Source organism: Opisthorchis viverrini (genome assembly GCF_000715545.1).
Source record: "Opisthorchis viverrini unplaced genomic scaffold opera_v5_42, whole genome shotgun sequence".
Classification (NCBI taxonomy): Eukaryota; Metazoa; Platyhelminthes; class Trematoda; order Opisthorchiida; family Opisthorchiidae; genus Opisthorchis; species Opisthorchis viverrini.
Genome location: NW_008751698.1, coordinates 1,255,407 through 1,265,856, shown reverse-complemented (window position 1 = coordinate 1,265,856; position 10,450 = coordinate 1,255,407). Strand labels below are relative to the sequence as shown.

General features: G+C 44.3%; 2 protein-coding genes across 2 annotated transcripts in view; one reads left to right on the top strand and one right to left on the bottom strand.

Moving 5' to 3' along the window:
• Positions 1 to 2,470, bottom strand: part of T265_03093 (hypothetical protein) — a gene marked incomplete at both ends in the record, with an annotated part of 5,025 nt that extends 2,555 nt beyond the window's left edge. The window contains one exon of the mRNA XM_009167498.1: positions 2,400 to 2,470. Within this exon, the coding sequence (XP_009165762.1) occupies positions 2,400 to 2,470 (71 nt within the window). The remainder of the gene's footprint in view (positions 1 to 2,399) is intronic.
• Positions 1 to 7,759, top strand: part of T265_13168 (hypothetical protein) — a gene marked incomplete at both ends in the record, with an annotated part of 11,218 nt that extends 3,459 nt beyond the window's left edge. The window contains 6 exons of the mRNA XM_009167538.1: positions 486 to 993; positions 2,089 to 2,709; positions 4,833 to 4,938; positions 5,499 to 5,878; positions 7,502 to 7,613; positions 7,664 to 7,759. Coding sequence (XP_009165802.1) covers positions 486 to 993; positions 2,089 to 2,709; positions 4,833 to 4,938; positions 5,499 to 5,878; positions 7,502 to 7,613; positions 7,664 to 7,745 — 1,809 coding nt within the window. The remainder of the gene's footprint in view (positions 1 to 485; positions 994 to 2,088; positions 2,710 to 4,832; positions 4,939 to 5,498; positions 5,879 to 7,501; positions 7,614 to 7,663) is intronic.
• Between the last annotated feature and the right edge of the window lie 2,691 nt (positions 7,760 to 10,450).

The window sequence follows — 10,450 nt, the reverse complement described above, 5'->3', positions numbered from 1 at the left end:
ATATATATATAGTCAGCCGTTCGCCACCGTATGATAGTCATTAGAACATTAACTGACAAATCTCCATGCTTCCATGTCACACAGGGTGTGAAAATACAGGTTTGTATTTTTCACCAGATCACCCGAGAATAAGCAAGATGTATGGCCTTTTTGACACTGGAATTACCAGTTTCGATCAGATAAAACTTCTAGTCAACCAGTGGGTACCAAACTAGAACTGCTCCACAGCTTTACGGCCGGTTCGTGTTTTGGGTTTATATAGACTTATGGCATTCTCTGCCGTCTTCCTGTGGTCAAGGTCGATATTTCTTTCCCCGAACCTGTTGGTAACAGGGCAGAGATACCAGAACATATTAAAATGGATAAGGAGTATTCTGTGAATACGTGCAGTGATCTTGATGGTCCATTTTTCAGAGGTCAACTGGAGCAAAAAGTAACGATATAGTTCTAGTTTTAAGTCAGCTTTGATTTTTCTGCTGTTTTAGATCATTACGTTCCTCCTCAACGTTTGTCATGTGCTTCTGGTGGTCACTGATAATCTGAGCACAGCTCCATCTCAGTTATACCGTCTGATTGATCGTGCCGCCGCGCTGAAACCAACAGTCTACACACCGTCTGTTCTCCCACATTCTGCATTTGTCACCGTTCTGTCGCAAACAAACCGTCGGGGAAGCGGTCTACCCAATGGCATAGCAACCAAACACCAGAATGCACGACATCAAGTTCAAGCATCTAAATTGGTTAGTGCAGCTGGATCGGATGTTCTCCAGAGGGACGTGGAACTCAATGGAGCATATCAACAACCGCAAAGTGAAGATGATGATGAGGCAGATGACACAGTTGGTGAACAACCCAGAAGTGCTGGAGTAGGCTCTGATGGTTTGCTAGCATCGGTGGGACCAACCGGTTTGTTGCACACTCGAAGTCAAGATGCTGGACAGCCCCTTGAGTCGGAGTCTGGTGACGTGGTGGACGCACTCAACAGACTCAAAAGTTAGTTCGAATCAGTCGACTCTCGGAAATTGTAGACCAGGCTACTGTGTCAATCTTTGCAATGTCGCTGGCCATCTAATTGTGGAAAGATAATTTATTTATTGCTTCCGTGGGCCCTGATTCGGTAGGCTTACTGGAACTCCTGCAAGTAGGTTTAGCTGGATGTTTGTTGAGCTTCGTAGTTTTTTCAAAGAGTCTTGTTATTTTTGGGATTCGACCGTCTCGAACTAATCGAGTTTGAGATGGATAGCAATGCGCACAAATAAGAGAAGCTGAGAAACCTTTTAGTCATGAGTTAAATCGTACAGTGGTTGCGGCTCTCTGGGACAAATACCCCAAAGATTGCAGAAAGTTGTTCTCGTTTGAAGCTTACGGCATTTTTTGTTCGAGTCGCTCAGTGCAGACTGGAGGTCACTGAGGTTAAACGCATTCGTCCTGTCTGATGGAATGTTCACCCTTAGGAGGAGTTCAAGCTTAAAGGCCGTCTTAGAAAAATACAGTCCGTTGTTCAAATTTAGTGAAGCATGTCATTGTTACTTTGTGACTCTTGTGTATTTCGTTACATTTATGGAATAACTAATGAGCTATTTCAAGCAAATTTACGAGTCCGTTTTTACATGGAGGTTTTCATTTTCGGAAACACTGATGATTGTAAGATATTTATGCAGGGGCGATTTATTTGTTGACCACAAACCCGTTTAGAACATATAGTTCACAAAACCCATAGATATGAAAATGCGCATTTTTCATAAATCCTTTGATGCAACTCGGGGTTCACATACAGGAGTAAATAAGTTAGTTTTTGAAAATATGGAAGCATTATTGCAAAAATTGGAAAAAAATATTCAGCATTCTACCTGCTTGACTCTCTGAGGCGTCCTCACTACGTACACGCGATGGATAGTGTCTGCTACGAACGACGAATGCAAACGGTGTCTAATATAGCCATCTTTGTTCTGCTTGCCAGGTTATGTAGGCACAGGATTCCGCTTGTGGTTCCTCTAAATTTTCTGACCAACCCACTTTATCGCACGTCACTTCTAATCAGGCTTGTGTATCTGCTTTAATTCTCCCCCACTTTCACTCCCGTTTCAGCCCTTACTGACTATTCAGCATCACTAATTCACGTGTACAATCAAGCACCTGCTGCCGCTTTCCTGGATCCTGTTGTACGCCAGCGACTAAGAATGTTCCGCCAACAATTGCTTCCCATGTTATTTCCTGGTTATCGACGTCTGGCTGCACTAATCGGAGTTGGACCGCAAATCCTTTCGGCTCATCTCGCCTCCAGGTCCCGTACTCAGGTTCCAGTTGCGACACTTCAGACAACAGAGGAGAATGTGCGCCAACCGCTCATGTCTTCTGGTGGATTGAAGGTTGGAGAGGGTCATGTTATTGGTACAGACGTAGGAGACAGCTGTGGTGCGATAGATGCCCGTAATCCATCGATTTGTCTTTCGGCTTCTGATCCTTCCATTGGTGGGATTGGAATGCGTGAGGACGGTCACCCGGCCAGTTCACTCCAGCTATCCTCTGCCCATGAACTGCACAGTGGTCAAACACCGTTAGGATCAGAAGTCGCTGCAGACGAGCGTCTTTCAGACAAAGTCGTCTTAGCGGATTCTTCTCCACTCACTGATGAGGTGGCTCCTCAGATACCTGAGCTTCAGGAGCAACCTTCTGTAGAAGGCCATTCACATGCTCCTCGGGAACAAGGTAGTTTTCTTGATTTTGGTTCACATTTGTTTAACCAGTTCCCATGACGCGGTACTTTTACGTCACTGTGGAAGTGTTAGACTTCGGTTTCACTCTAATTAGCTACCATCTATTCACGCCTGGGGTTTTTACTTATTTAGTTGATCCGCGAGGCCAACATGTTTTCTAACCCTACTAACTCATCCTAGACAGTCCGAGTAGCCAAATCTGAAACTATAAATCTGTATGTACTAAATGTGTCAGATTTGTTCGGTGGCTCAAACAATCTGCCAGTAGCAATCCTGATGTTCCAATCCATGGTTATTATTCAGTCGGTACTCTCCGGTGAGGGCACTTTCACTCTGTAGGACAACAGCGGTTACTCGTTTCAATAATTATGTCAAATGTTGATTTCATATATTGACTTGATTCTTGGGTCAGTTCATGCCCTAAGGACGTACTGTTGTTACGGTAGCAGGGAATGTAACTTCAACCACGGTCACTCTATCGTTTGTTTTCAAGTTAGGTCATGGGGGCGTTCAGCTGTAGCACCCTTCTGGTGCCTAGCTGCCATGCCATCCGAAGGAAGCACGAGGGCTGAGATGCTGCCAGGTTGCTCAAGACTAGACAGGGGAAGTCGAGTGGTGGAGGTCGGATTCGAACCACGGACCTTCCGGTCAGTAAATTTGCACTGTAACCACTTGGGCCATCTCCCCCCCCCAGTTAGGTCATTCCAAGACCGTCCACCTAACTTCGTGATAATCACTGCATGAATGGGGGCGGTATGTGGAATATCGTGGTATTTTGCAATTAAACTACTAGCCTCATATGGATCAAGCGAATACGCAGGTTAACGCTCTTCCGGCCGAAACTGTTAACTCTTATAGCCTAAAGTAAGCTCCAAATATCAGTTGGTATAATCTAAGTTGATTGTTGCGTGCATTTCCAACCCGTCTGCATATTAAATTGGTGTAAATTGGTGTAAATTGATGTGAACGAATTTCTACCATTCTTACCTTGGCCTCAACAAAAAAAACAGCCCCATTATTTAGGTGGCGTTTATGTTTCACCGAAATTCGTTTTATCCAGGTTCACAAAGAAGACTATCTGTGTTGAGTAGCTTCTGTTCACAATGAAAACCACATGTTATCACATTCGAAGAAATGGCAGCTAGTTGGGTTGTATGTGGAAATCACAATGCAAGTGGGCTGCAACAATAGGACGGAGGCCACTGGGTTAAGCATCACTTGACTGAGTACGCTTGTCCGAAATACCGATAGGGTCCAAAACGTTTCCGGCGTTGGACGTGAACGTCAAATGATCGATTTTCCTCAGTCCATCTGGGGGAATCCGGTCAGGATTAAACACATAGTTAAGTGCATTCCCAGAACTGCCCACATGTGCTTTGTGCTGTGTTATCATTATTTCATTCCTGATTCTGTACATGGAAAATACTAGTGGGAATCACGAATTTTTGACTGATAATCTGGGAGAATAGTTTTCCGTCTAGCTAACTGCTCCGTCTGTCAGTAAACCGGTTTAGATTCATGATTGACTTCGTTCTTTCTTGCCAGTTTCTTTGCACTGTAGTGAAGTTTACTGGTAGTCTTACGGTTGATAACTTAATAAATCAGGATTGTTCCCGTTTTGTCGAGTGTGTATTCACATGGATTCTGCAACAGCATTGTTCTTTACCATCGTATGGTTAAGTAAATCAGTGTTTGTAAACTGACTTGGGGATGAATCGCTTTTTTCCTCTCTTGTTCACATAATTTAGAGTAGTCGGGGACGTATAACTACTGTCTTAACTCAGCGCTGAAAGTACACTGAGTAATTCCAGCTAAACTGGTCCGAAGTTGTCTTTTTTAGTTCGAACAAGTAAGATAACGTGTTTTTTCCCGCCGAATGCTTGATGACGGTGAATTTCTTGTACGGGCATTGAAAAAACTGCCTAAGGGTGCAACAGCTATTCGTGCAAAATAAACATACTGTTTTTGGTAGTTTCTCTGCATCCTGCAGGTTCTGTGGGCTGGCATTACAACCATAAAAGCAATAATGATTCTATCCTCGGTGATTTATAACCCTAGTACGCAATGCCGCCATGAAGACGAAAATTTATCTCCTACTTTCTTCCACGTACACAGAATGTCGACTCCTCCAATCTCAGTCCTCTATCGCAACGGGTCAGGATACACCTGCTCAGCCCACTTCCGGGGACCCACCTGTGCTAGCAATCACGGAATCCCAAAGGTGAGCGTTATAGAGTGATCTTGCTGCAATTCGTCTCTAAATACTGTATTACTTCTTAGTGTCCCTTCAGGGGCGGAGGGGTCCATACAGTATCCTCTCAAGATGCACTCCCTGCCAAACGGCGGTAACAACCTAATCTACTACCCCTCTGGGAACTGATCAGCTTTAGGATAGACTTAACGCTTCTCTTCTCGTAATGACTTCTTGGAGGGGTTACTTTACGCAAAACCTTCGGATAGACCATTTTGGAGCTCAAGGTGATGCAGACGGTACGATGGGAGTTTCAGACCAAAAAGTTCGTGGCTTTAGTCCTAGACTTGGGTCATCTTAAAGCTCCCGACCTTCCAGTGCCTACCAGCTGTCAGAGAGGTAGCTATTTTTCCATTCCTCGCCTTGCCCTGCATTGTACTTATTTTATTAAGTGCTCCAGTTACTAGGAATTCCCAGTCTTCGTTTGTAGCTTACTGTCACAGCATAAGGTTTTCATTCTCGTCTGGTATCTCCTCCTTTCATGCCACTTGATCGGTCATCAAAATCCTCCTCATACTCTTAAATTTCAGTGGCCACCGACCTATACCATGTTGTCCAGTTAATGCAGGTTCGTCAAGCAGTGCAACACAGCCTCCTTTGTCTGATGCCAAAGAGGCTGATGTAGCAGCTGAATGTTATCCAATTCTACAGGCCGTTGAAGCTGAGTTAAGAGGCTTGCTTTGTCGTGTTCCGAGGTTGGCGATCGATCCATCTTCTCAACTTACTACGGGCGGCAGTGAACTCTACGGTGCTTCAGCGGATCATCCTAGCCTGTGGGATGGGGAGCGTCAAAATGCGGAGATGGCGAATATGACTCATCAAGTCCAGTCAGTACGGCGACGCTTCTTTAACATCCAACGTCGTTTGGATCATCCACGGATGTTTCTCATTCCTGTCGTTGACGATGAGGGTGAGTTTGCAACAGTGTTTTCCTAACAGATTGATCTCACAAGTTTTCGGAAATAGTTTTCACATGAATGGTTTCGTGGGAGACAGCTGCGGAGAACCTCAGTGTCCCCTCAGTGTCCACTACTCCCGTAGCAATATGATTGCGGAGGCCAGTGGACCGCATACTCCTCGACCTAATACACGAGTCTCCCAAGCACTGGCGTATTCTGTGGTTGCTGTGCCCCGAATGACTGTTGTCGCCTCTTTCCATGTTGGCAACCTTCAGGGTGACCGAAACAGTTAAATGAATTACAGTCTCTGGGAGGGGTAGCACATTTTACACCTCGAACTATGTGCTAGGCATAGAAACCCAACTAATGTTCTGTTCGTCTAAGCGTTCCATCAATTCTTAGCTTCAAGCACCGTAGTGTCTATTAGTTTTGTTGATGCGACATCTGTTTTATACACACTTTTGTCAGTCTAAATTCCTGTCGGAGCTAACGCTACCTGTCGTACCCCCTCTCTTTAAAATGCTGGAAGTTCTTCCAACATCTCTTCTAGCGTTGGGTACAGTATAGTCTTAGAACAGCATAAAGTAGGATCAAAATTTGAGATTAGTGGAGTATTTCATCCGACTAACGGGGGTCAACTACTCTGGGTCTATTCAATGAAATTGCCTGTCTTCGGTTTTATCTTCATAACAGAGGCTCTGAATCCGACCTGTTACCAGTTGTGAAGAGGTACTTTACCAAGATAGATCGGGGGGAGTTTTGGCAACAAGGTATACGAGTTTCCCATAGAGCTGTTTTTACACTTAACCAAAGGCTTGCGAGAGACATAACCTGGAATAACCCACCAGTTCAAGAAGTCTTTAGTTAAATGAGGGTCAGATTCTCCTATTTATAAACATAAGGCGAGATGGCTCAGTGGTTAGAGGTTGAATATAGTGACCGTAAGGTTCGTGGTTCGATCCCGTCCCCTTCATCTCGACTTCCCCTGTTTAGGCTTGGGCAACCTGGCAGTATCCCAGCCCTCGTGTCATGGCACTTAGGCACCGAAAGGGTGCTACAGCTGGACGATTTTTTTACTTATCAATGAGCATAACTCGTATCTAATCCCGTGGCTTGATGCTTACAGCTGGAAAACGGTCACTGCACTGTTTAAAGAGACTTCCTATTAATATAATGGGGAACACCTAATGAGCGCAGTTTATTTTACGGACTGACGTAACATTATGGGGTGTATCGAAACGAAGAAAAATTCAACAACATGGAGACTGTCCTAATACAAACAAATTGGTTGCTTGGTCACTCTCACGTTAAGTTGGTGTGACGAACTGCGAACATTTGTGTATGCAGATGCCCACTTTGGGATAGTTTATCAGGGGCCAGCATACTCTCGATCGAAAGCGCTATTTGTGTTGCTTTCCTGGACACTTGCGATATTTTGACTATTTTCACGTCATATTACATAGTAATAAACTCACGATAAGAGTAGCTGAGGGGACCTGGGCTATTCAACCCGCGTTCCAGCTCCAGTGGTTTCCGTGTTCAGACGCCTTACAAACATCTTGGCCGCATGCGCCGTTTTTGGTCATTTCCCTTCTCTTTCACACTCACGTTTTACGTATTCCCTCTATCTCCAGGTAATTCCCCTGTTGGTTGCCCAACTTATTCTGCCTCAGTCAAATCCTTGCAAGAAGCAATTTTATCCACGCCGAGGCAACATATGATGCCGAAATTGACGGAAAAGAAATGGTAACTTATCTGTTAGTTTAAAGCACGGCTAACAATATTCTTTTTTTTAGGATTTTGTATGCACAGAAAATGTGGGAAACCGTTTTGACCTCTCCTATTTTATCTGACTATCATTCTGTATTATCGACCTAATATAAAACATTTTCGATACTTTTGTCCGATTCTCCTGGGTAGAGAAAAGGTGCGCATAATCCCATTGATACAATGATTTGGGTTGTCAAACTTCAGAGCCCATAACCTTTCTGTCAGAATGGAAGTTATGAAAGTCTACTCTCATTCATATCCGAACAGATGTGGGCAGATGGTTCCGCTGTCCTTTGTCAGCTTCCCGGGGTAGTATTTCAGGAGAATGGAAATCAAACAAAAACCCAGACAAATATCTGGGTTTGTGGATTCTTACCTTGCGGTGGTAGGCAGTTTTGTATACTGTGTTGAGTTCGTTACTGTGAAAAAGTCCTGCAGCAGTCCTGTGTTGTTGAATCCCAGGCGTTTAGCTATGCCCCTCCGTTTCATGTTGTCGCTGACGCTAATGTGAATGAGAGCATCCCATTACTTCGAAGTTGTCTCTGCATCACACGCAGTCTTCAGATCACAGCTAGGACCTTCCGTACTCTTTCTTTTAAGTGCAATCAACTTGTTATGTATGACACGAACCCACGTCTACTGAAGGACTGTCCAGTTAATTCCCCAAAGGGGAACTAATCTCATCTTTGTAATATAAATCATATGACAAAGTTGTGGGCCCATCCATATATTCCATTATAACTTCACTACTCACGACCGGCGTAGAGTAATTTTTATTCAGCCATCCAATCGGGAATCAAACCGACTGTTTACAAGAATGGTTTCTTGACCAGCTGGCCCAGATTCACCCGAAGGTTAAACTGAAATATGAGGCCATTCAGTGTTGCTGTCTGGTTGAGGAAGATTTTTCTTCTAAGTCTCAATACCTTTGCAACCCACTTTGTCGCACTTTTACTGAATATATGCATAACACTCAGAGCAGCCACGCCGTTCTGGAATCATCCAGGCTTGCAAATTTGCACACTCACTGTAATAGCGTACTTTACAAAGTTTCACTTGAGCGTCTAGATGTATCGGTCAAGGGACTACTAGTATTTCAGTAACGCCAATCTGCCTATTTTTAAAGCCGTTAATATTTTTTTATTCAAAGAAAACAGTGCTTACCGTCAACCAAATGTCTGCGACGGCAGCCTAAGATATACATCGATGGCCGGCTCTACGGATGGTAATGGGAGCTCGATCTTTGCTTGTTTTTAGTGAGAGCGGTGAGGTGTTGGGTGTTATCGTTTTTGCTGGCAAATCAAAACTAAACACGGAACTTGCTTTAGGGTACTGTCATTTCTTGTAATAAGATGTGGGAGCTGTACTCGTTACTCTAGCGGTGTCGTTTCGCGCTGATTTACCTATCCATTAGCACAATCGTGATGGTGTTTTGACTGCACATACCTCATTTATGGCACTTGTCCTTAGTGTCAGAATGGAAGAAGAATACGTTGGCAAGGTGGTTACTTACTTTGTGTACAGCGATCTTCGACAAGGTCTGTTTACTTCACCACTGACGGAAACCGATTTGTCCGCAACTCTTGTTTTTCGACTTATGGTTAGCGAAACGGCTATGCGACTGCTGGCTCTTTCGTGTGCAGTTTTGTCAACGTGTGCACATAATTGTTAAGACTAACAACCATCTTGCTAATTTCAACACTGGATGCTCGGGAACAAAGTAATCAAAGGGTGAAATGGGGTGCGAAGCATGTATAGGGCCAAATACTTCACAGTCCCATTGTATCCCTTAATAAGGAACATTCGTTGGAGGAACCCAAGGCGCAAGTCATCTAATCCAGTAAGCTTATTCATATGCGCGTGGCCTACAATCTGTGGCTTACCTTCCCAACAGGATGGAACAGTGCTTGTTCCAAAGGATTTTGGTGATAAAAATGATCTATGCACACCTGCCGATGTGGTAATGTGCGATTGTATCTCGGTATGGTGAGTTTGTCAATCCTCCTACTTGTTACATCACTTTACTCTTTTCAAAATCGTGTAATCTTGGGTAGAACAATCTGACGTATGATTTCGACGAATACACCCATTCGCACATCAATTTGGTTTTCACGGGAGACTCAACTGAATCTCTCGTTTATGATATTCTACAACTGAATGTGCCGCACACAGGCCGCCTCATGTTTCAGTTGGCACGATATTCGAGATATCGCAGTATATTCCCGTAGAGGAAACTCTTCGACAGCCCAATATAGGTTTTGACCTTGCGGCTCATCCGGTAGGTTTTCGTCAACTTTATATTCTGCTTGAACCCGAATCGGACTGATTTCGGCAAATACATTCATTTGCATATCAATTTGGTTTTTACGGGAAACACCAGAATTCCTGATGAGCCTCTCGTTCTTCTTGACGAATTTCGGCCGCAAGCAGTCGTTTTCTACTCTGAGCCACAGGCTAATGGACGTACATGCAAGTTTTTCCTAACTCTGGTGAAGGCAATGACGTTTGGACTTGCCACTACAGGCTGATCTGATGGTTCGTCTGGTTTCGGAAACGCCAATCTTACCAAGTGTAGGTGTTCTATAGAGGAAAATGTTGGTAGCTCAGGTAGCGTAGATGGTGGTCGTTAGCTTGTTCGCTGAGCTGGGCAATTTGATTGCAAACGTTTCATCACCAATCGAGGTGACATCATCAGTGCGTTATTGTGGAGCGTAGTAGTGCGTAGCGGTGGGTTGCTGGTTGTGCGTTGGGTAGTGTTGTGCGTTTGTTAATATACGTGCTGCTAGCAGGGAATGACCTTTGTTCGCGATTAG